The 27,102-nt window shown below is 38.0% G+C and overlaps 6 protein-coding genes across 6 annotated transcripts; 5 read left to right on the forward strand and 1 right to left on the reverse strand.

Moving 5' to 3' along the window:
* The first annotated feature begins 1,835 nt into the window (after positions 1-1,835).
* LOC128508551 (gamma-crystallin M2-like) lies at positions 1,836-2,654 on the forward strand. Its single transcript, XM_053479914.1, has 3 exons — positions 1,836-1,881; positions 1,967-2,212; positions 2,309-2,654. The coding sequence occupies exons 1-3, from the start codon at positions 1,867-1,869 to the stop codon at positions 2,582-2,584; spliced, it is 537 nt and encodes a 178-aa protein (XP_053335889.1). The 5' UTR covers positions 1,836-1,866; the 3' UTR covers positions 2,585-2,654.
* A 2,975-nt stretch (positions 2,655-5,629) lies between these two features.
* On the forward strand, positions 5,630-6,409 carry LOC128508560 (gamma-crystallin M2-like). Its single transcript, XM_053479925.1, has 3 exons — positions 5,630-5,693; positions 5,806-6,051; positions 6,131-6,409. The coding sequence occupies exons 1-3, from the start codon at positions 5,685-5,687 to the stop codon at positions 6,404-6,406; spliced, it is 531 nt and encodes a 176-aa protein (XP_053335900.1). The 5' UTR covers positions 5,630-5,684; the 3' UTR covers positions 6,407-6,409.
* Positions 6,410-10,390: 3,981 nt separating this feature from the next.
* Positions 10,391-11,182, forward strand: LOC128508552 (gamma-crystallin M2-like). Its single transcript, XM_053479915.1, has 3 exons — positions 10,391-10,438; positions 10,560-10,805; positions 10,890-11,182. The coding sequence occupies exons 1-3, from the start codon at positions 10,424-10,426 to the stop codon at positions 11,163-11,165; spliced, it is 537 nt and encodes a 178-aa protein (XP_053335890.1). The 5' UTR covers positions 10,391-10,423; the 3' UTR covers positions 11,166-11,182.
* A 4,067-nt stretch (positions 11,183-15,249) lies between these two features.
* On the forward strand, positions 15,250-16,061 carry LOC128508565 (gamma-crystallin M2-like). Its single transcript, XM_053479929.1, has 3 exons — positions 15,250-15,273; positions 15,387-15,632; positions 15,729-16,061. The coding sequence occupies exons 1-3, from the start codon at positions 15,265-15,267 to the stop codon at positions 16,002-16,004; spliced, it is 531 nt and encodes a 176-aa protein (XP_053335904.1). The 5' UTR covers positions 15,250-15,264; the 3' UTR covers positions 16,005-16,061.
* Positions 16,062-20,179: 4,118 nt separating this feature from the next.
* LOC128508566 (gamma-crystallin M2-like) lies at positions 20,180-20,975 on the forward strand. The gene is made up of 3 exons (XM_053479930.1): positions 20,180-20,211; positions 20,298-20,543; positions 20,640-20,975. The coding sequence occupies exons 1-3, from the start codon at positions 20,203-20,205 to the stop codon at positions 20,913-20,915; spliced, it is 531 nt and encodes a 176-aa protein (XP_053335905.1). The 5' UTR covers positions 20,180-20,202; the 3' UTR covers positions 20,916-20,975.
* Positions 20,976-23,029: 2,054 nt separating this feature from the next.
* Positions 23,030-23,881, reverse strand: LOC128508556 (gamma-crystallin M2-like). The gene is made up of 3 exons (XM_053479921.1): positions 23,795-23,881; positions 23,466-23,711; positions 23,030-23,369 (listed from the first exon to the last, which is right to left on the reverse strand). Exons 1-3 carry the CDS (start codon positions 23,879-23,881, stop codon positions 23,094-23,096), a joined length of 609 nt encoding a protein of 202 aa, XP_053335896.1. The 3' UTR covers positions 23,030-23,093.
* Positions 23,882-27,102: the final 3,221 nt, after the last annotated feature.

Consider the following 27,102-nt stretch of genomic DNA (forward strand, 5'->3'; position numbering starts at 1 on the left):
AAGCCCATCATCTCTAAAACCGACAAAGGCAACATGTCCGAGTGCATGCTCGTGGTCTTCATTCTCTGCAATATGCATCATGAATTCGTCTTCAGGGGCCAGACTGTCCATCGAGAATTCTACTACCAGGTGTCTAAACGGGGACAGAGCTTGTAAATAGAGATAATCTAAAGTTTTTTTTTTAACACAAGAAACCCTAAAGTTAGTAAATAAAGTGGAATTTGTGGCAAAAAAAGTAAATCTTATAAGTTTCATAAGGACTGCCCACCACTTCCATGGTTTATTCTTCCCACCTTTTGCCTACATAGTACTGGTAAGAATTTAATTTCACCCATTTTCAACCTGCCTCCAATAGTTTGTTACATACAGTAATAATAATAATGATACTAATAATAATAATTCTCATCATCTATACTACTTTATCCTGTATACAGAGTCGCAGGGGACCTAGAGCCTATCCAGGGCACACACACTGCAGGCAATTTGGAAACGCCGATTAGACTAATCTGCATATCTATGTCTGTGGAATAAAAACCTGGAGGAAACCCACCAAGCACGGGGAGAACACCCTAAGGAGGGAATTAACCTCTTGACCCTGGAGCTGCAAATCAACAGTGCTAACCACTTAGGCTCCGAGCCGACTGTTGTTGTTGTTGTTATTATTATTATTATTAGAATTAGTAGTAGTAGTACAATTACAGCAGCCATTGTCTGAGCTAAAAGTAGAACAAAACTTTACATTTCTAATAAAAACATTGCCAAGTCATCTACCCTATTATCATACACTACTGTAGCTATGATTTGATTGATTTGATTTTGGTTTTAAGACCTGAAGGTAAATCTTCTATCATTTCAGTTACAGTGCACTACAGAGTGACATATGGAGGCATTCGGAGTCATGCAGAGCCACAAGAATAATAAAAGAGCTTCAGGGAAACGAGCGACATGCTATTCAAGAAAGCTAGGCACATCATAGACTCTATGAGCCAAAGTGAAAGTTACACTTCAGTCAGATTTAAGTGGACCGTTGAGCATTTGTGACTTCAATAATTTGAAGCTGAAAAGTCATATTAATCTAATCGTCTATGCAATTTCAGCAGTTAAAGATAAAGCAATAAGCATGAATTTGAGCAAATCCTGGGAGACAGCAAAGGACAGGGAGACCTGGGGTCCATGGGGCCGTGAAGAGTCGACCCGGCTGTAGCACTGGTGCTGAATTTTTAAACTATAGATCCATTAACTCATTACAATAAGTAGAGGAAGGCCATTTATTTACATTCCTACTGTTGATAACAAAATATGGGAAAGTTCTATAGTCTGCGATTTTGTTTTAATTGACAATTTGAATTGTTTTGTGTCATTTTTTAAATTTTTTTGTTATTTAATACAGTCTTATCGCCTATATTTTTGGAGTTTACGACAATTACAGCAACACTAAATACCGAATATTCTGCTTAATACTTAAAAGCAAAAGGCAATATAGTGGAAACATATTTAAATAAAGCAATACATACAGAGTTTGAGGTTTAAATAAAGTGTCTAGAACTGTTTTTTTTGTTATGTATGTTTAACAAAAGAGAAGTGACAAACAAAAAAATGGCTCTGGTAGGTCTATAGTACTCACTCACCAAAAATAGCAAGGTACAGCAGTTTTATTGTCTTGCCATAGGAACCTTTCAAAAGTCTTGTGTGTCATGTGAAAATGTCACAAAACTCTGGGCCTCTGTGCTCGACTGCATATTCATGAGTCTTCTCTATAGAAATACCGTATTCTTTAGTCCTGGTCAGGTATAAAAACAACAGTTAAACCAGCCAGGATATGAGTTCCCCAAGTGGATACAGTTTGGACAAGCCGAGCCAGTAATCATGACTATGGGCAAGGTAAAGACACTAAAAAGACAGATTAGGTTCATGGCATTTAATTTTGCGAATACATTGCTGATTCTGAAACTCATCATCCCAACAGGTTATCTTCTACGAGGACAGGAACTTCATGGGGCGCTCCTATGAGTGCACCGGTGATTGTTCCGATATGCACTCTTACATGAGCCGCTGCCACTCCTGCAGGGTGGAAAGCGGATGCTGGATGGTCTACGACCGCACCAACTTCATGGGAAACCAGTATTTCATGAGGAGGGGCGAGTACGCTGACTACATGAGCATGTGGGGCTGGGGCAACAACTGCATCAGGTCCTGCCGCATGATCCCCATGGTACGGTGATGGATCTGCAGTATCATTTCTGTCTTAATTTATGATACATGGTGCATTTTCTAGTTAACCGATACTTTCACAAAATTTCCCCAACAGTACAAAGGATCGTACAGAATGAAGGTCTATGAGAGGGAGAACTTCATGGGTCAGACGATGGACGTGATGGACGACTGTGATTCCTTCATGGATCGCTACCACTGGTCCAACAGCTTCATGTCCTGCAACGTGATGGACGGCCACTGGCTCATGTATGAGCATCCTCACTACAGAGGCAGGATGTGGTACTTCAGGCCTGGAGAGTACAGGAACTTCAGGGACTACGGTGGCATGAGGTTCATGAGCATGAGGCGCATCATGGACTCCTGGTATTAAATGAGGCAATCAAATTTGTTGAAGGAACCTTTGCAAATGTAAATAAAATCATTAACAATTGCCAAATGTCTATTTGATTTTTTTTTTCTTTTTTTACAATTTTTATTCACCAGGTTGATGTGCTTAAACAAACCAAAATAATAAAAAGTTGAGTTGACCAAAATAAAATGGTCATGTTTCCAATGCATACATTTACGGGACAAATATGTTATTATACCAAAAACAACTAGAAAACATATTTTAAATACAAGCACACATTTGTTCAGGAACTAGTTTATTAAACATTTTGTAAATCCTATCAGTCTGATGGAGAGTCCATCATGGATTTCTACTGCAGGTCCAATGGCTGCATGTCCTGTCATGTGACAGATGACTACTGGATCATGTCCTGGAGGGTACAGAAACGTAAGGTTCTCCAAGAACTTTAGGAACTTCAAATATACAATCTAAAATATAAAATATAGACAATTCTGTATTTTTTCCTTCCCAATAATTTCACTGTACTGTATGAATGTCCAAAAATATTTTTTTAAGAATGCACTGTGGAGCACAGTCATAATAGACATAGCTTAAAATTGCAACATAAGAAATTGTTAATAAAGCTTATTTAAGCTGATTAATTATTTAAAAAAAAGTAAATGTGCAAAATAATTCCACAGTGTATCACCGTATAATCAGGTAGTGATAAAGACTAACTCATCATATTTTGACCAAGACATCTTAAGACATGTTTATTAAAACAAACAAACACAAACAAACAAACAAACAAACAAACAAATAAAACTCTGCTTGAGATTATACTTTAAAATGATCTTTTTCAAACACATGTTTAAAAGCAGAAGTGTGCCCACAAATCTGACTAATAATTACTCTTCAGGCAATATTTAGGTTATTAATTGCTAATCAGGGAATTGCAGGGAAACGACTTAGACCAAAATGTATGGCTGTTTACTTACAGCTGATGTTCCAAAAAGCCAGAATCTTCAAAGCTAACTGGATTAATAACTTTTGATATTGACCTTTTTTTTTTAAACAATCCAATTTAGTGGCGTATGCAGAAGATTCTGTTTCATCCATAGAAGCTTCCAAATCAAGAAAGGCAAAAATAATAATAATAATAATAAAATCAAAACTAGTGCTTGTTTTAAGATTTATGTAATAGTTGCCGTACTAGTAATTGACAGACACTTGGTAGCAGTAAATTACAGTTTTAGGGTGTTTTCACATTTGGCACAATTGATTTGTACCTTGTCCAGAAACTATTGGTCCTTTTTCAACACTTCCAGCGCTCATATACAGTATATATATATATTTGTCCTCCGTTCTCAGGGCACGCCCTTATATTTACACACTCCAATACAGCAGGTGGCAGTATGCACCTACTTGGTTTGTGAGCCCCCATTAAACACAAGCAAAGAAGAGAACAAGGAAGTTAACTGTCATGCTTAATATTATTGATATTTTTGAAAAAAAAACATCATGGGGGTCCATTTCTACTTGTAGGTCAAAGGAGGAACTTGCGCGTGTTAGGTGTACATGGAGATTTCATGGGACATTAATGGCTCAGTGCAGTTGCTTTGAAACAGTGATCTATTTCCATGCTCGGGTACAGTTGGATTCCTTATCTGATTCAATCCATATCCGATTAGGTTGTACTGTGCCAGAGACCACCTCTTCAAGCACACTTAAGCATACATGGCTCCCGACTCTGGAATGATTATGTTCTCACTGATCAAAATGACCCAGACTTTGGGGTCAAATGTTCTCGGAACAAATCCCACGACCCTAATGTGAAAATGCCTTTAATGTCTTCTGCCCGGAGTTAAAAAAGAAAAAAAGACATTAGAGACGTAGTATTGGTCAGAGCAAAAACATTTTAGGAGGTGTTAGTACCCTAACCAATGAGTAACCTTAACAAATTAAGGTGTCCTAGATTAGTACCAAGAGCATGGGGGAGTAGTGGTTAGCACTGTGGCCTTGCACCTCCAGGATCGCGGGTATGATGCCTGCCTCGGTTCTTTGTGCATGTAGTTCCAGGTCTCCCCATGCTTGGTGGGTTTCCTCCAGGTGCTCGGGTTTTCTCCCACTGCCCGAAGACATGAAAAGTATTCTAATTGGCATTTCCAAATTGCCCATAATGTGTGCATTTGTGTGTTCTTGTGTGCCCTGCGATCAAGTGGCACCCTGTCCAGGATGCACCCTGCATTGTGCCCTTGGATAAGCTCTTGGCTTCCCTGTACAGGATAAGCACTATAGAGAATGAGAAAAAGAGAGAGAGAGTAGGACCACAACAGCAGGTCACAGTGGATTAACAGAATGAGCTTTCTCTATCTCAATGTACTGATTTTCTGTGGTTGATGCCGAGGTGTGTAGTGAGATAAATAAGATTCACTTTCCTTGGTCTTGCTAAAACAGAAAATCACATACAGTGTTTCTTCTTGCCTGAAATAACATCTTCTCCGCCTGAATATTATAAGACTCACACTGTGTGGTAGTATGTAGAAAGCAAAATGTGATACACTGATGGTGGTGGTAGTACTCCTGCTTTATCAGACCATTTTAAAACATTGCTTAACTGTTACAGAGATATATTTAGACACACAGAAGTGTCTATTTAAGCTTTTCTGAGCAACTGCTGCATAATACCCCAAAGCCTCATTTGAATATAGGCCCACTAAATGGAGTATGCTACTAAAATCACATAACAACATTCTGCTTGTACTGACAATGGACTTTTGTCTCTAGACAACTATTTAGCTGGCTTTCTAAAAAAAAAAAAGCATGGAGAGCAGAAAGGTACAGGGCATTCACATGACACAAACATACAAAAGCATGTCTATAGACTGTCATGATGAAAATAGCTGACTGCTGAATGGTAAATGTGGTTTAGCTTATCAGTGGTTCCATTTTTAAGTCATCTAGAAACTATAACACATGGAACGTAGTCGAAGCTCTTCAAGTTTTTGTTCACCTTTGTTCTTTATTTCTGGTCAAGAGTTTTTTCGGTTCTGGTTAGGTATAAATATAGGGGTTAAACCAGACAGGTTGGTAGTGCACCAGTTGGAAGCAGCTTGGGCAAGTCAAACCAGTCACCAGGACCATGGGCAGGGTAAACACTGCATTTGTTTAATTGCAAATCATTTCTTGTAGTTGACCATTGCAAAAGCATTGATCCTTTTCTTTTAAACCTAAAGTAATCGCAAAGCTTTTTATCTAAACAGGTTATCTTCTACGAGGACAGGAACTTCATGGGGCGCTCCTATGAGTGCACCAGTGATTGTTCCGATATGCACTCTTACATGAGCCGCTGCCACTCCTGCAGGGTGGAGAGCGGATGCTGGATGGTCTACGACCGCACCAACTTCATGGGAAACCAGTATTTCATGAGGAGGGGCGAGTACGCTGACTACATGAGCATGTGGGGCTGGGGCAACAACTGCATCAGGTCCTGCCGCATGATCCCCATGGTACGGTATTACATTTGCAGTGTCATTTGGAACATGTTTAGCACGAAATTGACCCCTATATTTGCTATTTTCCCAACAGTACAGAGGATCGTACAGAATGAAGGTCTATGAGAGGGAGAACTTCATGGGTCAGACGATGGACGTGATGGACGACTGTGATTCCTTCATGGATCGCTACCACTGGTCCAACAGCTTCATGTCCTGCAACGTAATGGACGGCCACTGGCTCATGTATGAGCATCCTCACTACAGAGGCAGGATGTGGTACTTCAGGCCTGGAGAGTACAGGAACTTCAGGGACTATGATGGCATGAGGTTCATGAGCATGAGGCGCATCATGGACTCCTGGTATTAAAAGACCTAAAACGTTCAAAATAAATAATTAAATTACCACCAATTATGTGTTTTGTATTTTTTTCCATTAATGTGTGTTTTTTCAGTGTTTTCAGTTTTCTTATGGAACTACAGGTAGAAAAGATGCAGGAATTTGCTTCTTGGTTGAGTAAAAATAATATTATAGAAAATATTTACCCAAAAATCATATTAGAGTAAAAATAAACAGTTTTTAAACAAAAATAAATGCAAACAAGTCTTGCATATTTTGTGGCAGTAGTACAGTACATAACGCTTAATAAGCTATTAAAATATTTCATACTGTAAACAAGCTAATTTAAAAAAAATCTATAGAGTTTGTCCTTGATTTGTATATACAGTACTGCCTTTTCATCTTAGCTAGTACTCCATCCATCAATCTAGACGCCTCTGTAGTGCAACTAGGGACTGTTGAGGCCAATGGTGACCTTTGTATTTATTCCCATCTTGCACGACCATGGTAGGCCCTTTGGTCAACATTTATATGCACACACACATTCACAGACTATGGACAATTTTAAAAAAACACCAATTAGCCTAATCTGAATGTCTTTGGACTGTGGGAGAAAACCAGAGAACCCAGATGAAACCCACCAAGCACAGGGAGAACATGCAAACTTCATGCACAGATGATCTGCATTTATACAGTGTGTAGGGTGGCAGGCAGTTCAGCTTTAATAGCTGATGTTAATTGATGTTAATATGGAGTCCAAGTAGTTATTGAAGACTCACGTAGACTTGTAGGAAGTTCCAGTCCTAAACTATCGAACTGTCAAGTCCCCAGAGAAACAGTTGCCAACACCAGTTAAGGCCAGAACCATCTTCTAGGTAGAGAGAATCATCCCCAGACACGAGACGCATCCCAGAGAGACAAACGGGGCATCCATGTGACGAGATCTTCAACCAGAAGCGGGGCACCAGGATGGGTCAGACAGGTCCGGAGGGCAGAGGGAGTCTGGATCACTGGCAGCTCAGGAACAACATGTGCAAACAATCACCTCACCGTCAGCAAACCTGAGTGATCAATGAGAGTGAGGAAGACAGCATCCAAACATACCAGTTCACCATAATACTCTACGTCCATGAGTCCCCCAGATCTGCTCCTTTACCTAAGGCAAATCTATTTATAAAAATGCTTGGCTAAATAAATAGGTTTTTAGCCTGGACTTAAACACTGAGACTGTGTCTGTGTCCTGAACACTATTTGGAAGACTATTTCATAATTTGGGGGCTTTGTAAGAAAAAGCTCTGCCCCCTGCTGTATTTTTCATAATACACGGTACTGACAAGCAGCCTGCATCCTTTGATCGAAGTAGGCGTGGCGGTTCGTAAGACGCTAGCAGTTTGCTCAGGTACTGCGGCGCGAGACCATTGCTTTATATGTCAAGAGTAGCGTGATCAATGGTGTCAAAAGCTGCACTGAGGTTGAGTAATACAAGCATAGTTACACAACCCTGATCAGAGGCCAATAGAATGTCATTTACTACTTTAACGAGCACTGTCTCTGTACTGTGATGAAGCCTAAATCCTGACTGATACAGTTCATGTATGCTATTTCTATAAAGATATGAGCATAGCTGCTCCGCTACTATCTTTTCCAGAATCTTAGAGATAAAGGGGAGGTTTGATATTGGCCTGTAACTGGACAGCTGACAGGGGTCGAGGTCAGGTTTCTTAATTAATGGTTTAATAACTGCTAATTTTAAAGATTTTGGAACATAACCAATGCTGAGTGAAGAATTTATTATTCTCAACAGGGGTTCTGTTATTGCTGGTACTATCTGTTTAAGAAAATGTGTCGGTACAGGATCTAATATACAGGTTGTTGAATTTGCAGAAGAAATGAGTGAAATTAGTTCATTCTCTTCAAGGGGAGTAAAGTATTCTAGGTTCTGATCTGACATGGCTAGATTAACATCTGCATCAATTACATTGTTCGGTTTCAAAGCCTCAATATAATGCCTAATATTTACAATTTTATTATTAAAAAAAGTTCATTAGGTCTTGGATTTCCCAAGTCAAACACAAAGCTAGTATTATCTCGTATCTACTATATACATAGTCCAGTGCCCTAATATGCTACAAGATTACTAAAGTAATTAAGTGTAATACTTAGTTTGTGCATGGTATTGAAGATCAGTGAATTTTGTGTAATTACGCAAAACGCTATAAGCAAGCCCTAGACAAAAGCAAATGAAGATTAGGGCAGGCAGAAAGTCGGTTAAGGAGCAAGCAAAGTATCATGGGTAAAATCTAAAGAAAAGGAGCAGAACATGCTAAAAATATCCAAATTACCTACAATATCCAAATTAGAGAGTTAACTAAGACTTGGTTAAGTCGGACATGAGCAAGTATTTATGCAAATACTTAAAAGGAGTCTAGAGTCTCTTTATATGGAGTGTGACTGATTAGTAACAGGTGTGCATAAGTGGAACTCAGGTGAATATGAATGTGACTGTGTAGTGCAGTGGTGAGAATTGTAGTCCATGGTGGCCACTGTTGTAGCCTGTGATGTGTTGAAGGTTAGGTAGTTCGAGGCGGACTCCGGCTGTGTTATGACATAAATCCACTTACAGCAGTTTTTTCACCTTGGATATATTCACCTTGCAGTTGTTTGTTGTAAATTATTTATGCAATTTACTTTTAAGAATATGTTGGCCGAGTTTTTATTTATTTTTTTAATTATTAAAAAAAAAAGGAAACTCCTACTAAACTATTGTTGCATTCAGGCATTGTCAGCCTCTTCTTCCACCAATTTCATTTTTTACTTTGGTTATTAAAGACAGCACCTTATAATAGTATGCATGGTACAGGTAGTCCTCGACTTACAAACATTCATGATACGAATTTCCGCAGATTCGAACGAACTTCGGTTCTACTTCCATCAATCGTTTATTTCATTCACTTAAGCTGGTAGTTTTGCTTCATTAATCATGTGACAGAAGGAATCAATGCCATTGTTTTTTCAGAAACATGGCATTTCAATGGTTCGAAAAGAAGGATGTATAAATAGTTCATGTATCGGATTTTGTTGTCAAATCATTTACATACAGTATATGCAGCCATACAGTACATTATTAATAGGACTGACAGTAATCTCACACCAGCAATGGATCACACTTCATATATGATGTATGTTATTTGACACCTTTGAAAAGCTGCCATACCAGCAATCATCCACAGTCATCAATACAAACCCAGAGTTCCTATCCATCTCTATGCATATCAAGTATAGTTCTTCAAAATTATGCAAAGACATGATTGACAATGTACACATTTTATTTAAAATTAAGAGAAACAAACTATGTTGTGTTCTATGTATATACTTTGTATTCTAGATTTTTTTTATAGAGAAAGAAAGGAAAGAAAAGAAAGAAGTTCTTTATATGTTGTATATTTATTTACATGTTTTTTATATGGAAAAACATCATAATACGGTAGCAGGAGAGCCATTTAAATTAGTGATTTTGCAGTGCAGCCTGGACGCCTACAGCCCTTTATTTCCCTTGCACATGATTAGCTCAAATGTCACGAAGTCATGACCAAAACAGGAACCTGCATCCATAATGTCACTGTCTATCATTTAATATTTAAAGAGCAACTTCTTAACACTTTACTGCCCTAATAGAATAATGTGAAACATGCTACCAAATTTGCAAAATTATTCTATTTGTGATCCCAATGCTCTTGTCTCTTTGTCTTGTCTTTTTGCCAAAAGATAACAGAACAGATACAAAAGAAACAAAGCCACTTTGTGACCAAAATGCCTGAATGGTGTAAATACATGTGCATTCACTCTAGCCAATGTAAAGCCTTTTTAAAACCTGTTCTGTGTACACGTGTTACACAGAATAGAGACGTGGTCTCTATTCTCTTCTTAACTTTGTTAGTGGTCAGGAGTTTTCACAATAGAAATCGTGGACCTGGTCCAGTGTATATATATGCAGGGGGTTAAACTAGACTGGTTGTTAAACAGCTTGGACAAACCAAAACACTCACCATGAACATGGGAAAGGTAAGAACTACAGATTCAACAATTCATGAATTACATATTTCATTATGTGAACTACTGGATTACTGTTAAGTGATTTTCTTCAGTAGTTAAAAATGTTATACTGTATTTTCCACCCAAACAGGTTATCTTCTATGAGGACAGGAACTTCATGGGGCGCTCCTATGAGTGCACCGGTGATTGTTCCGATATGCACTCTTACATGAGCCGCTGCCACTCCTGCAGGGTGGAGAGCGGGTGCTGGATGGTCTACGACCGCACCAACTTCATGGGAAACCAGTATTTCATGAGGAGGGGCGAGTACGCTGATTACATGAGCATGTGGGGCTGGGGCAACAACTGCATCAGGTCCTGCCGCATGATCCCCATGGTACGTCATTTATATAAATTATAAGCCTTTTTCAGGATACATAAATAAATTTAAAAATGACAGTGTTTTTGATTTCCCCAACAGTACAGAGGATCGTACAGAATGAAGGTCTATGAGAGGGAGAACTTCATGGGTCAGACGATGGACGTGATGGACGACTGTGATTCCTTCATGGATCGCTACCACTGGTCCAACAGCTTCATGTCCTGCAACGTGATGGACGGCCACTGGCTCATGTATGAGCATCCTCACTACAAAGGCAGAATGTGGTACTTCAGGCCTGGAGAGTACAGGAACTTCAGGGACTATGATGGCATGAGGTTCATGAGCATGAGGCGCATCATGGACTCCTGGTATTAAAAGGAATGTAATCCGATAAAAAAATAATTAACAATAAAGTAATTAAAAAAAACAAAAAAACAATGATGTGTAGACTTCCTTCTTTCCAAACTCAATTTTTTTTTTTATAATTTGAAAACATTTATCTACAGTCTAACATTATATATAAAGTTTTTGAGTTTATTTGTGATCCAGGAACACAAGTCTAAGTATAAGTTATTTCGAAGTTAATGGGAAGCCAATCGGACCCAGGTTACACCTTAATTGTTCATTGCTATATATGGTAGATGAAGAGCAGTACCAGCACCCTTTCTCGGTGACACCTGTGTCATAGAGTCTGAAAAGTATGTACCTAAAAAGGCTAAATATAAACACAAGACTATTATAGTTGTGCACACCTGGCCCAACTTCCTCAGCTTCTTTTAATGGCAAGTTTCCAAGTTTCTGCTGTCTGGTCTATTGAGTTTGAACCAGAATAACCCTCGAAATATTGCAAAGCCAGCAGTCCATCCAGAGGCTTCAATTTGGATGCCTCGAATCATTGCGGATAGTCTGCAAATTCTCAACTTCTCAAGAAATGATAGTGGAAATGACCTCATTATCATCACCTTATGAACATTTCAGAGCAGCGAGCCCATAAACACTGTGACAACCTATGCCAAATGTGACAAGGGGGAAGTGAGTAATGGCAAACAACTATACATCAGCTGCCCACACCTGACCCTGCTGGATAAGCATTCCCAAATTAGTACGCACTTATACTTTGCTCGATTTCCTGTAAAGTAAGCATGTTTTTAAGACTTTCAATGTCTAATTAAAAGTAAATGCATCACCATGATACTGTAGATATGTTTCACGATCACTAGTTTGGTGTTCGTAATTGGCTGAAACATTATAGAGTGGAGTCTTTTTAGGACCAAAAAGGTTGAAACATATAGTATGTTGATGGTAAAATAAAAGTTAAGATAATTTACTAATTGTTTTATAATGTTAATATATCCATTTCAAGAATAATAAAGAATCTGCATTAGTTAATGAATGAATAAACCTTTCCTGTGGGCAACATAGAAAAGTTACAGACGTATTAAATGACTTTACAGACATAGTAAATGACTTGCTTTTCCAAATTAGTAAGCACTTTGGTAGACTTCTTGTAAGATAAGCATCTTACAAGCACACTTTACAATTTAACAGTGTGTCGGGGGCCAATTAAACTAAATCCATCACCAGTTCGCTCACAGAGGCCTCACAATTACTATTTCCAGAAAGACTTCTTTCTTTATAGAGGAACCATTTCTACTGTAGACCAAAAAGGCATGACCGCAAAAGTACTGTGAAAAGAGGATTTTTGTCGAACAAGAGGTCGAGGTCATTTGTAAGTCCTTGTAAAAAAAATATGTTCTTTGGTAAAATACTGTAGGAAGCAGATCCTAGCCAATGTCTCTAAGGAAAAATAAAGAAATCTGCTTAAGTTATTGCATTATATCTTCTGTAGTCAGTACAGAGGTATTACATGGACAAGAAAATGCTGTCAGGACTCTTGCTGGCAGCAGCACCTTGGTGTATGGCTTGCCTGATAGCAAAGTCTTGCCAAAAGATGTAGTGGTAATATGAGGAGATTTTTCAGCAGAACCCTTCATTTTTTTTTCTGCAAATATAATCACATATTCCCAGTCTTATAAAAAAAAAATAATAAAAATGAAGGTGCCAGTAATCAGTTCTCGTCTCAGCACCGCAGGTTGTGCCATGACCGAACTCCAGTGTCAGGTGTCCTACTGTACATTTGCTATGGAGTGTTAGCATTGAAAAGAAATCCAGGGGAACATACAGTAATGGTGGAACAGAATAATTCCTTTTTTTTCACTTTCCTTCCCATGTACAGTATAATGCTTAATAATAAATGAAAACATAATATTGATTTTGGCTTGTATGTACTGTATGTATGCTAAAAATATTAAAATTCTGCTTCCAGCCAGACCAATAATTAGTGTCTTTGAAGTTTGCTATTTTAGAAAGTACTAATTTAGTCCTATTTGTGTTTTTAGTTGTAACTATGTGTTTTAGTTGTAACTAGAGGGTACTCGCACTCTCTGCCCGTGTGCAGATCCTTAAGTATATCTTTAATGTATTATAAGTACAAAAAGAATTTACATATTTATATTACAAGTTGAATTCTAATAATTTGTATAAAGAATGATGTTGTTATGCTGTTTATGCACAAGGCTGCACCTACAGTCATAGGAAGCACCAAACTTCATAAGTCAGCGTGCCAAAAGACATCATCCTACAGTACGGACATCGGGAGCTGTGCAACGTATTCAGACCATGTGCGTTACCACGTCTGCTATTTCATTATAGACAACAAGATAGAAAATAGAGTGCACATCAAATCTGCCACATAAACATTTGACATGATTTGGCAAGTTTCTGGCGTTGCTACAATGAGTCATTCGAGCTTGCACGCATTCTTCGAGAGCAGAAGAACATCACTGGAAGACAACAAGAAATCAGCAGGATGTTCAACGAGCTCAACTTTCAAAAATGTCAAAAAACATTTGGCAACTTGTGCATGAACTTGCCAGTGAAACTCTGTGTGGAAGTCTGAGAAGAATTCCATCAGTGTGCCATGGATGAGCCGTCCTTCATGTCGAGGATCATTACCGGTGACAAAAAACTTGGGTGTAACAACAGTCTTACCCGTGGAAAAGCCCATCATCTCCATGACAGAGAAAGGCGAGGCAGTTCCGAAACTCGACCAAGTGCATGATCATCGTCTTTTTTGACATTTGCAGCCTTGTCCCCTGGGGCCAGACCATCGATACCAAATTCTACTGCCAGGATACTTAATTGAGATGTCTGAGGAAGGCCGCACAGCGAAAGCAACAAGATATGTGGTGCATCAATTAAAACTTTTTAATACACTATTTTTTATTAAATAATGGTACCATTTTTTGTTGGTATTTTTGCAATTAATGTGTTTGAAATACAATAAATTGCACACTTTTTTAACTGGTTTGGAATAAAATTCTTTCTTTCATTTCTTTTTCTTTTTTTTGTTGTAAAAATTGTCAAAATATATGAAATGTTATACACATACAGTACAGTAATAGCTTCTTAAAGCAATTCCCCTGACTGGCAATTGGCATCTTTTGTGAGTTTTATGGATAATTTCCTTTTTGTTCCAGTAGATGGGAAAAGGAGAACCGTCTAAATCAGTGCTCAATAATTGAGCATATTAACCATGATTTACAAAATTCTATTAATTATAAAACATGTTAATATTTAATACTCTGGGCCATTCTATTTGCTCAAGATTTTCTTAAGTGAGCAAGAATCATGGCAGAAATCTCATGCCCAAAAGGTTTGTGTAGGTGATGCAAACATTATTAGCCAAACACAAAGACTTTTGCATATTGCTGAGAGTCGAAAAACTGCTTTTGAACAATACATTTTAATATTCATACATTTTGCTTTGAGAGATGAGAGATGAAAGATCACTGAAACTTCATTTATTTATTTATTTATTTAAACTATTCTAAGATTTTTTTTTTTTTTTGCATGAGTCTTTCGAAGTGAGCCCAGCAGAACTCAGTTTAATACAAACTCTGACACTGATTATGTCTTTCAAAGAACAAATCTTATGCAAAATTAAATTAAAGCAAAATTTATGAACTATTTTGGTAAAGTCTTTTTTCTAATAGCACTTAGTTGACTTAAAAGTTGAGACACTGGATAACTGCTATTCTAGTTTTGTAAAATGGAAATTAACTTTTTTTTATTTGCATCAAATTGCAGTTTGTAGACAATCAAATAACTCACAATTTTGCAAATTTATTTTAGAAAGCAAACGTATATCCACTGCTTAAAAGTTTACAAGTTTGTTCATGATGTATTAACTTCTACAGCCATTCTAATAACTTCCAGAGGAGTATGGGATGTACAGTAGTCCATAGAAGTTTATCCAAAGCTGTTCAGGTTTCTATGGCCTTCTCTGGTGTGTTGCTTTGTCAGGAGTTTTTACAATAGAAATCCCTGACTCTTTGGTCCTGGGCAGGTATAAATGCAAGGGTTAAAGCAAGCGGGATGCCAGCTCACTGTATTGACAGCTACGCAAGTGATCATGTTCAAGGTAAGAAAAAAAATCCTTGTAGTAGTAGATTTTATATATATAATAAAAAATAATCACTGGGGACTGCATTACTCTACAACTAACTGTAAAATTAATGTTTTCTATCCAAACAGGTTATCTTCTATGAGGACAGGAACTTCATGGGGCGCTCCTATGAGTGCACCGGTGATTGTTCCGATATGCACTCTTACATGAGCCGCTGCCACTCCTGCAGGGTGGAGAGCGGGTGCTGGATGGTCTACGACCGCACCAACTTCATGGGAAACCAGTATTTCATGAGGAGGGGCGAGTACGCTGACTACATGAGCATGTGGGGCTGGGGCAACAACTACATCAGGTCCTGCCGCATGATCCCCATGGTACGGTGATGGATCTGTAATATCATTTCAATCTTAGTTCATAATATACTGTATGGTGCATTTTCTAGTTAACTGACACTTAAATTTCCCCAACAGTACAGAGGATCGTACAGAATGAAGGTCTATGAGAGGGAGAACTTCATGGGTCAGACGATGGACGTGATGGACGACTGTGATTCCTTCATGGATCGCTACCACTGGTCCAACAGCTTCATGTCCTGCAACGTGATGGACGGCCACTGGCTCATGTATGAGCATCCTCACTACAGAGGCAGGATGTGGTACTTCAGGCCTGGAGAGTACAGGAACTTCAGGGACTATGATGGCATGAGGTTCATGAGCATGAGGCGCATCATGGACTCCTGGTATTAAAAGCATTAAATGTATTGGTGGAAACTTTGCAAATTTAAATAAAATCCTTAACAATCACCACATTTGTATTTTGATCTTTGCATCTGAATTAACATTCTGTACTTTTTATAAAATGTATAAGAAATTTAGAGAATCCTTTTTTATGAGAGCTGACTCAATGGTATCAAGGCTATTGTGTGAAGCAAACATAACATCATCATGGAGCACATATAAGGTTCTTGAAACATAGAGGCATGATGTTCTCAAAGCCAGGCAGTGACAAAAGCACATTGGTCTGTAAGCATGTGTGTGTGCTGTGGAGGTCACCAGGTTGGCCTTTTTTTGAGTTTGCTGAGATAGTGTGGTTTAGGAGGATGTGTTGTTGACCCTTTGCAGCCTTCTGCCCCCTCGACATTGTATACTTATTGTATACTCTAACCTCCTGATTACTACGTAGCTACACTAATTACTCCTTTAGGTTTTGTGAAATGGGATGTGTATGAAAATAACTGAATGGTTATTGCAACACTTATCAATTATAAACTGAAGTTTATTACATTTTTTCTTAATTTTAACTATGCAAACATAACTGAGCAAAAAATAAAAAAATGGGTCACACAAATTTCACAGATACACATTTACACAGATTGTGTAATTTAAAGGTTTTCAGTTGTTTCAATGACAAAAAGAAAAAAAAAAGTTATTTTGAGAATCTTACATTTTTGTGCCACCATATAGTGGTAATATACTGTATATACTCACTTAAAGGATTATTAGGAACACCTGTTCAATTTCTCATTAATGCAATTATCTAATTAAACAATCACATGGCAGTTACTTCAATGAATTTAGGGGTGTGGTCCTGGTCAAGACAATCTCCTGAACTCCAAACTGAATGTCAGAATGAGAAATAAAGGTGATTTAAGCAATTTTGAGCGGCATGGTCAGAGGAGAATGGGCCGACTGATTCAAGCTGATAGAAGAGCAACTTTGACTGAAATAACCACTCGTTACAACCGAGGTATGCAGCAAAGCATTTGTGAAGCCACAACACGCACAACCTTGAGGCGGATGGGCTACAACAGCAGAAGACCCCACCGGGTACCACTTATCTCCACTACAAATAGGAAAAAGAGGCTACAATTTGTACGACCTCACCAAAATTGGACAGTTGAAGACTGGAAAAATGTTGCCTGGTCTGATGAGTCTCAATTTCTGTTGATACGTTCAAATGGTAGAGTCAGAATTTGGCATAAACAGAATGAGAACATGGATCCATCATGCCTTGTTACCACTGTGCAGGCTGGTGGTGGTGGTGTAATGGTGTGGGGGATGTTTTCTTGGCACACTTTAGGCCCTTTAGTGCCAATTGGGCATCGTTTAAATGCCACAGGCTACCTAAGCATTGTTTCTGATCATGTCCATCCTTTTATGACCATCATGTACCCATCCTCTGATGGCTACTTCCAGCAAGATAATGCACCATGTCACAAAGCTTGAATCATTTTAAATTGGTTTCTTGGACATGACAATGAGTTCACTGTACTAAAATGGCCCCCACAGTCACCAGATCTTAACCCAATAGAGCATCTTTGGGATGTGGTGGAACGGGAGCTTCATGCCCTGGATGTGCAACACACAAATCTCCATCAACTGCAAGATGCTATCCTATTAATATGGGCCAACATTTTTTTAAAGAATGCTTTCAGCACCTTGTTGAATCAATGCCACATAGAATTAAGGCAGTTCTGAAGGCGAAAGGGGGTCAAACACCGGATTAGTATGGTGTTCCTAATAATCCTTTAGGTGAGTGTATATATTTCAGTTTTTTTATATATTAATTTTTTTTCACCATTAACCTATGCTGTTTTGCCAGCACAGATCTTTGCCGTTTAAGTTTTAAAGGGGTAATGAGGCAGTGTACAGAAGCTAGATGCCAAAGAAGCTCATCTTTGTTTTAAAATGTATGAGCCTGACTGTATATACAGTGAGGTCAATAAGTTTTTGATCACCAACAAGTATTTTGCATGTTCTTTTACTTAGAAATCATGGAAGGGTTTACAATTTTCAGCATAGGTGCATTTCCACTGTGAGCAATGGAATCTTAAAAGAAAAATCCGGAAATCACATTGTATGATTTTCTTTCTTTTTTTTTTATACAATTTATATGTGAATTACTGTGTCAAATAAGTATTTGATCACTTGCTTATCAGCCAGATTTCTGACCCTCAAACCACCTGGCTGTGTGCTTTGGGTCAGTGTCAGGAAGGAGGTTTTTCTGCCCAATATGTCACAATACATGGCCCCGTTCATCCTCTCCTTAATACACTGCAGTCGTCCTGTCCCCTGTGCAGATAAACACCCCCAGAGCATAATGCTTCCAGCCCCATGCTTCACTGTAGGTATGGTATTATTGGGATGATACTCATCATTTTTCTTCCTCCAAACACGGCGAATAGAGTTAAGACCAAAAAGTTCTACTTTGGTCTCATCTGACCACAGGACTTTCTCCCATGACTCCTCAGGATCATCTAGATGGTCCCTGGCAAACTTCAGACAGGCCTAGACATGGGCTGACTTAAGCATGGGAAGCTTCCGTGCGATGCAAGATTTTAAACCATGACATCTTAGTGTATTACTGATGGTAGCCTTGGAAACGATGGTCCCAGCTCTCTTCACGGCATTGACCAGCTTCTCCCGTGTAGTTCTGGGCTGATTCTTCATCATTCTTAGCATCATTGATACCCCATGTATCAACTTAGACTTTGGCTGATTGTGGGGTGCACAGGTGTCTTTATGGCAGCTAACGATCTCAAACAGGTGTTACTAATTTAGAATCCTGAGCAGAGTGTAGCTGGACTATTTAGAAGCAGAATAACAGGTCTTTGAGGGTCAGAAATCTGGCTGATACGCAAGTGATCAAATACTTGCAAAGTTGACACAGAAATTCACAAATAAATTGTTTAAAAAAATCATACAATGTAATTCCCGGATTTTTCTTTTTAGATTCTGTCTCTCACAGTGGAAATGCACCTATGCTGAAAACTGTAGACCCCTCCATGATTTCTAAGTAAAAGAACTTGCAAAATCACAGGGTAATCAAATACTTAAATAAATACCTAAACCTAATAACTGGTTGTGCCACCCTTGGTGCCAACAACTGCAATCAAGTGTTGGTGATAACTGCCAATGAGTCTTTCACATTGGTGTGGAGGAATCTTGACCTATTCCTCTTTGCAGAGCTTTTTTCACTCACTCACATACTGTAAGAGGGTTTTCAAGCGCGATCAGCATGTTTAAGGGTCTCAGATTAAAGTCCAAACTTTGATTAGGCTAGTCCAAAACCTTCATTTTGTTTTCATTAAATTCATCATTTGCTTAGCGTCTGTCTTGTCGTTGATGTCCTTAATGAGGCAAGTTAGCCCTGCAGTTCTTTAGATGTTAATTTGGGTTTTTTCTTTGAGCTCTTGGATATCCTTTGTATATTTTTGATTGGCAAGTGAAATTTAACTCAAGCTTTCCAAAAAAGTTAATTAATCAAAGTTCATTCATGATTTAGCAATGGGAGCCATTACTTTTTAACCTGGGGCCAGGTAGGTTTGGACAGCTTTTATTTTTTAAATAAATAAAATAACTATTTAACAACTGTGTTTGCATTTACTCTTTGTGTAGTGTTACAATTTCAAAGATCTCAATCATTTAAGTGTGACAAATATGCAACAAAAATGTAAATATCAGGTAAGGCAATTTTTTATAGCACTACACAGTACATTATATTGTATATTTGTCTTAGAAACTCATTATCAAAATAAGGACAAATGAAAAACAAACTTGTCAATACATTTAGTCTAAGTCTTGCATAAAAATAAAACAACCAAAATAATAAATATACTCTCTCTGTGTTTGTATATATATATACCCCTCTTTTTATTACCATTCTCAACAAATACAACAGCCAGTTTTAACATCCACATATTTATTGTATAAAATTAAAAAGACACTTTCTAAAAGAAAGTTCTAAAGATTTCTGGAGAACATGTCACATGAAAATGTAGTAAAAGCTTTCATGCTACTGATTCGCCTCTTGTTCTATGTTGCTTGGTCAGGAGTTTGCATAATGGGAGGCACATAGCACGTGATCCTGGCCTGTTATAAAAGCAAGGTTCAAACCCTACATGGTAGCAGTTCACCAGCTGGAAGCTCAACAGTTGTCAAGACAATGGCCAAGGTAAATATTTGCTTAATTAAAAAATACTGGCAGGTTAAATTTCAGTTCTTTTAAAAATTCTGAAATTTTTACTTTTACCCAAACAGGTTATCTTCTATGAGGACAGGAACTTCATGGGGCGCTCCTATGAGTGCACCGGTGATTGTTCCGATATGCACTCTTACATGAGCCGCTGCCACTCCTGCAGGGTAGAGAGCGGATGCTGGATGGTCTACGACCGCACCAACTTCATGGGAAACCAGTATTTCATGAGGAGGGGCGAGTACGCTGACTACATGAGCATGTGGGGCTGGGGCAACAACTGCATCAGGTCCTGCCGCATGATCCCCATGGTATGGTGATGGATCTGCAGTATCATTTCAATCTTAGTTCATAATATACTGTATAGTGCATTTTCTAGTTAACTGACACTTAAATTTCCCCAACAGTACAGAGGATCGTACAGAATGAAGGTCTATGAGAGGGAGAACTTCATGGGTCAGACGATGGACGTGATGGACGACTGTGATTCCTTCATGGATCGCTACCACTGGTCCAACAGCTTCATGTCCTGCAACGTGATGGACGGCCACTGGCTCATGTATGAACATCCTCACTACAGAGGCAGGATGTGGTACTTCAGGCCTGGAGAGTACAGGAACTTCAGGGACTATGATGGCATGAGGTTCATGAGCATGAGGCGCATCATGGACTCCTGGTATTAAAAGCATAATGTTTCAATAATGTGACAAAAAGCAAATTGTGTATAATTTTGTCAATTATTAAACTTTTAAATAAAATGATTAATAATCACAAAATCATTCTTTAAGTGTTTTCCTCAATTATAAAGCACATTGTAATTAAAGTTCTACTTTCTAACCCATCTCACACATCTCATCACCTGAAGACATGTTAGAGTCCGAACTCTCTTGCAAGTGAATGGATACTTCCCTGTCTTTGACCTTCATTATGTACATTTAAATTATTATTTATGGTATGTGGTTTATTTTGATAGGTTAACTGTTTTTGTGGCGTTTAGTGCTCCTCAGCGTGTTCAGAGAGAGAGAGAGAGATCACATCACACATACGCTTTTTCCACTCAACTCTTTAGGTGGATTTTTCCCTGGTTTTTGTTCTCCTCTTCGATTTAAATATGGTTTCCCAGCGTCCTTCAAAGATTTTCTTACTCTGCCCTTCCATTTGTGGGGGGAAGGGGAGTGACACATTCCAATCGGCCACCCATTTACAAATGAATGGGAGTCAATTGTCGGTGATTACAGTAAGTTGTGAGTTTAAAACCAAGAGGCCATTTGGCCTACCTCTGGTAGGGCTGGAGGGGTCAGAAAAACCTGGTAGTTCTAGTGTTAAACAGATTCATTAAATACAGTAGAACTTGTGTGTTTATATTTACAGTATATAAACACTTACAATATATTTGTAATTCAGTGGTACGAATGCCCCGCCTCACAGATTTTTACCTTAACAATTGAAGATTTGCGCAAAAAAACTTGCCTCGGCATGAAAAGCATTTTTGTCATATGTTTGAACAAACTGAGCTAAACTGAATGCCAGCTACAGGTACAGTAATTTGCGCCTACATACAGTACATGAAGCAAAACTTGCTTGCATCAGTGGAAAGCCAAGCAACGCAAGTTAACATTTTTCGTGGTTTTATTTTTTTCGCATGTTGTGCAAGATTTATTAAAGACAGGCCAACATGAGGTCCAAGTATGTTAGCAAGGACGGTAGTACGAAGAAAATTGCACCACTTTTAGTTACGTTTTTAAGTCAGCTGGTGCCAAGAGGAAATGTAAATGAAGGTTAAGTGAGGTTTAATGTCTATTTATTTATTTATTTATTTATTTATTTATTTTACTTTTTACTACATTACATGTCTTTTATAAATATTTTGTTTGGTTTTATATGCAAAACTCTGATTATAGTGTTGGAAATTGGTAATATAAGTAGTATTTTTGGATGGTTGGAATAGATTATCTGCATTTACATTATTTCCTATGGAAAAAATGCATTTCTGAGAATGGATTAAATTCCTATGCGGAAGTACCACTGTAAATAATAAAGCCAGACCTTTAAAAAAAAAGAAATCTAATGGACTTGTTTGCAACAAAATCATTTACTGTAAGAAACACTTTTTTCTAGTTTTTGACAAATATAACATTAACATTTCTGTTGCATTCATTTGCACAAATTATGTATTCAAATCTAATCCATTAAACAAATTAATTTAAAAAAGGCAGTAGTACTTAATTATTCATTTAGATATTAAGCAAGCACATGGCATCAACTTTAATATTTTATAGTCGAAATTTAAAGTGCAAAATGTCATTATCTCATCTGATAGTTCCACTCCAAACAACCAGTGGTTCCCAATACCTGTATACAAATGGTCTTATGGGTTACTTTTTTCGTATTACTTCCTTTTTCAGTTAAAGTATGTGTTAGGTGGTATTGGATTATGGGACATGGACCATATGTTGCAATATTTGGCCTATAAATTTCACATGCATAACAAACCCCCCTGACCAAGTTATTTGATAGCTCACTCTACTTCTCTTTATGGCACTAGCTGGACGGACATCTATAGCAGAACAGTTTTGTGTGGCAAGTACATACCCGCATGCTCTCATACTACTAAGCTTAAAAGAAAATGCTTTTGCAGGTATGCCAGAAAAATTTTAAAGACTCAAACTATATCATAACAGCCCCTTGGTTTTTTTCTTTAATGTCACCTCTCTATAGATCATCTAAATTAGTACATACTTTTGAAGACCATCTTATTGAACTCATTTTTTGAGAAGAAACATTTCAACCACCAATGTAATAATTGATTGCACAATTTATTCAAAATTTGCTTTTTGTCACATTATTAAAATATTATGCTTTTAATACCAGGAGTCCATGATGCGCCTCATGCTCATGAACCTCATGCCACCGTAGTCCCTGAAGTTTCTGTACTCTCCAGGCCTGAAGTACCACATCCTGCCTCTGTAGTGAGGATGCTCATACATGAGCCAGTGGCCGTCCATCACGTTGCAGGACATGAAGCTGTTGGACCAGTTGTAGCGATCCATGAAGGAATCACAGTCGTCCATCACGTCCATCGTCTGACCCATGAAGTTCTCCCTCTCATAGACCTTCATTCTGTACGATCCTCTGTACTGTTGGGAAAATTTAAGTGTCAGTTAACTAGAAAATGCACCATACAGTATATCATGAATTAAGACTGAAATGATATAACATATCCATCACCGTACCATGGGGATCATGCGGCAGGACCTGATGCAGTTGTTGCCCCAGCCCCACATGCTCATGTAGTCAGCATACTCGCCCCTCCTCATGAAATACTGGTTTCCCATGAAGTTGGTGCGGTCGTAGACCATCCAGCATCCGCTCTCCACCCTGCAGGAGTGGCAGCGGCTCATGTAAGAGTGCATATCGGAACAATCACCGGTGCACTCATAGGAGCGCCCCATGAAGTTCCTGTCCTCATAGAAGATAACCTGTGTAAAGCATGAATTTTAAAATGAGCTGTGAAGATATTTGTTCAAGAAAATTAAAATAATGTCAAAATTTTTTGGGTTACCTTTCCCATGGTCATGTTGGCAGATTTAGTTTGTCCAGGCTGTTTTCTGCTGGTCGACTGCTGTTTTGACTGGTTTAACCCCTGCATTTATACCTGACCAGGACTAAAGTTCATGTGCCTCCTATTGTCAAAAAAATACTGACTAAGCAACACACCACAGTGTCCTATGGAAAACTGTAAGTGTGGCACAAACACTTCGAAAATATGTTGAAAAGTTGAAAGTGAACCACGTTCTGGAGGGCCTGAGAATGGTTATTGTATATATGCTATAGTATTATAGTGTATGGGCTGCAATCAACAAAGATGGAAGACAGAAGAACTAGAAGTGTACTTAGGCATTTATTACATGTAATCCAGCCATCTTTTATTGATTTGTATTTGTAATATAAACTGTTTATGTTCAATTTACTTTTACTTGTATCTTTCAACAACATTCATTGTAAAGAAAAAAAAAAAAACGCTCCAGAATTTCTAATAAAACTTCCAGAAGCAAGAAGTCTATTAAATAATAAGAGGAAGAACGTTTAGATGATCCAGGCTCAGTCAAATCCATCCTCTCCTGAGTTACACTCGATACAAATTAATATAGTATACAGTAACCACATGCAAAGGTAAAGAGCATAGAGTTGGATTCCAATCACCGTAATTGTTCATTTAAAGAAAAGAAACAGAGAGCGTTTTTGTTTAAAAAAGCAACTCGGACAAAAAACTGTATTGGTGCTGATTTTTTTTTCTTTGTTATAAATATAATACAGAAAATGAATGTGCCTAAAAGTTACTTCTAAATTTTATGCAACATGAAAATGACAAATCTTGCTTCCCTAAAAATTTTAAGTTGAGATGATTTTATATGTGCCCCAGAAATTGAACATTTTTCATCATTATACTGTCTCGCTTCAAACAATAATAATTATGAAAAAACAAAATGCAAATTATTCATATTTCTTAGTATTTATACTAAGTATTTATAGTATTTATACTAAAATTGGTGTAAGCTTTTAGAAGCATATGACCGGTAAAAATTGTTGCTTAAATGATAACATTTCATGCAAAATAAGGAGTTTTCCCCCGCGAAAAAAAATGTGGCGTCCATAACCGAGTCAAATTTATGTGCAATATCTTACGAATTTTGCATTTTATAATAATACTACCATAACTTTTTCAGGTTGATGTCTTTTTGTGTAAAATTTTGATTGGCCAAGTTTCATCTGAATGACAATTTAGATCATTGAAATATTTGAATTCAGAAAAGTTACTGACACTACATAAAAGTGCATGAAATTGCATTTGGTAAATGTGTTTCTTTTTATCTGAAATATAAAGAATAGCATGGATCGGGTGATAAGAAGCATTAAGTATTAACATTTTCACTTAGGTGAGACATCATTAAGCACCAATACCTTGTTTTGGCCGACTGCCCTACTAATGACATCACATTGGCCTACAGCTGAGCTAAACACAGACCTTTTCATTTACAACACACATCACCTACTTAATGTCGTTATCTAAAAATCATTCTTTTTAGGAAGTCAGAAAAGCACGAGACATAAATTGTAATAAATAAGATTGCAGGAAGAGTGATTATTATTACCTCACAGCCCAGTAGGGGAGATTTGGGAGTAACCAAATTACCATCTTTGGGGGGAGGATATTGAGACAAATACTTTGCAAAGCATTTTTAACAGAATTGTGTGAAAGTCCATAACCCTGGAGGTACCTGTTACAGGCTCTGTTACTGTACATTCCGTAAGTTTTCTCTGTTGCCTCCAGAAACCCTTGTTTGCTGTCCTTTCAAAAACCATGTAGCCTCCTATTACCTAAAAGTACCATGATTCTGAAGTGGCCTCGAAAATTCCTACTTGCCAACATGTTTGTGATAGTATGACCAGCATCTGTCTCAAGACCTATGGCTATGCTCTTTGTTCTGATTGAAATTTGTGGGCAAAACCATCTTTCATACTGATATGGTAGGAAGCAAGATTCCTAAAAATCGTACATCATTTCATGTCTTAGGCAAGAATCTAGGGTTAGGGTTAGGGATTCCAAGATTAAAACCCTAGGAATTTTAATCTTGGAAGGTGCACTGTTACTTCCATATGGTCCTGTTATGAGTCATGGCTTCTAAGTCACTGCTTCTGGCTCTGTCAGTAACTCCTTAAAACTTTGTTAATGACTCCACTTCTGCTACTGGCTGTTACATTGGATATGTTTCTATTATTAGTGCTAGGACTCTTCTCTAGCTTCTAGCCTAACCTATACCAGTTTCTGTTAGCCTGCACTTTATTTACACCCTTTTCCTTTTCCATATTTATCTTGCCGTTTGGCCCTTTATTCCCTTCAGTCACCTTATGGATCGTACTGTTGGTGGAATCTCAGTTCTTATGTCACTTTCGCCTCACCTATACAGTAGATCCATTTCCAGTATGATGCTAAAATTATGGATATCCTGAAGTATCGGCCATATTAGGCCAGGCTTAAACAGTGCTCATGAGAAGGGATTAAACTTTAATAACTATCATCTATGTGCTGGAATTCTATTCATAATTTTTAAAATATTAGGGCTCTAGAACAGCATAGGTTCTCTAAGATAGTGATACATGCTGGAGCTTACGATATATGTCTTTGTCAGTCAGAGGTTAGAAAAAGTAACTTTACAGAGGTATTTAAACTAGCGAAGGTGATGTCCGATGAAGTAATATCTGGTCCCATCCCAATGAGACGTGGTGACATAGCTTACAGCAGGTTATGTTCGCTGAACCGCTGGATGTCCAGGTGGTGCTCCGAAAACAACGTGGGCTTTATAGACAATTGGAGTACCTTTGAGGGCAAAGCTGGCCTGTTAGGGCGGGACGGTGTCCATCCCACTCGGGAAGGTGCTGCTCTCATTACTTGCAGTATAGCTCATAGTCTCAGAAGAGGCCTAGTTAATTGGTGACAATTCAGAGCCCAGGACAGGGAGTAGACAAACAGGCTAAACCAACCATCTGCTACTGTAGCTGCATAGAGTCGTCATTTAGGGTTCATCATATTGAGAATGTGTCTGTTCCCGAGCTAAAAACTAAATTTAGAAAGACTCAGAAAGTCTGTTTTAGTAATTTAATTAATATAGAGACAAAAATTTCAAAACACACTGAATGCGCAGCCGGCACCTCTAAGCCGAAGCTAGGACTGTTAAATATTAGATCTTTCGCATCTAAAGCAGTTATTGTTAATTAAACTATCACAGAACAGAAGTTTGATATATTTTGTTTAACAGAAACCTGGATTAAAGAGAGCTAGTATGTAGCTCTAAATATAGCTGGTCCTCT

The sequence above is a fragment of the Clarias gariepinus genome, chromosome 20, assembly GCF_024256425.1.
Source record: "Clarias gariepinus isolate MV-2021 ecotype Netherlands chromosome 20, CGAR_prim_01v2, whole genome shotgun sequence".
In the NCBI taxonomy this organism is placed as follows: domain Eukaryota; kingdom Metazoa; phylum Chordata; class Actinopteri; order Siluriformes; family Clariidae; genus Clarias; species Clarias gariepinus.

What these genes read in the sequence shown, in the direction of transcription:
- LOC128508566 (XM_053479930.1), top strand. An exon ending in CCTGCCGCATGATCCCCATG is followed by an intron (nt 20,544 to 20,639) that starts GTATGGTGATGG and finishes TTTCCCCAACAG; the next exon opens with TACAGAGGATCGTACAGAAT.
- LOC128508565 (XM_053479929.1), top strand. An exon ending in CCTGCCGCATGATCCCCATG is followed by an intron (nt 15,633 to 15,728) that starts GTACGGTGATGG and finishes TTTCCCCAACAG; the next exon opens with TACAGAGGATCGTACAGAAT.
- LOC128508556 (XM_053479921.1), bottom strand. Translation starts at nt 23,881, where the DNA reads ATGCAGGGGTTAAACCAGTCAAAACAGCAGTCGACCAGCAGAAAACAG. An exon ending in CCAACATGACCATGGGAAAG is followed by an intron (nt 23,712 to 23,794) that starts GTAACCCAAAAA and finishes TGCTTTACACAG; the next exon opens with GTTATCTTCTATGAGGACAG. An exon ending in CCTGCCGCATGATCCCCATG is followed by an intron (nt 23,370 to 23,465) that starts GTACGGTGATGG and finishes TTTTCCCAACAG; the next exon opens with TACAGAGGATCGTACAGAAT.
- LOC128508560 (XM_053479925.1), top strand. An exon ending in CCTGCCGCATGATCCCCATG is followed by an intron (nt 6,052 to 6,130) that starts GTACGGTATTAC and finishes TTTTCCCAACAG; the next exon opens with TACAGAGGATCGTACAGAAT.
- LOC128508551 (XM_053479914.1), top strand. An exon ending in CCTGCCGCATGATCCCCATG is followed by an intron (nt 2,213 to 2,308) that starts GTACGGTGATGG and finishes TTTCCCCAACAG; the next exon opens with TACAAAGGATCGTACAGAAT.
- LOC128508552 (XM_053479915.1), top strand. An exon ending in CCTGCCGCATGATCCCCATG is followed by an intron (nt 10,806 to 10,889) that starts GTACGTCATTTA and finishes TTTCCCCAACAG; the next exon opens with TACAGAGGATCGTACAGAAT.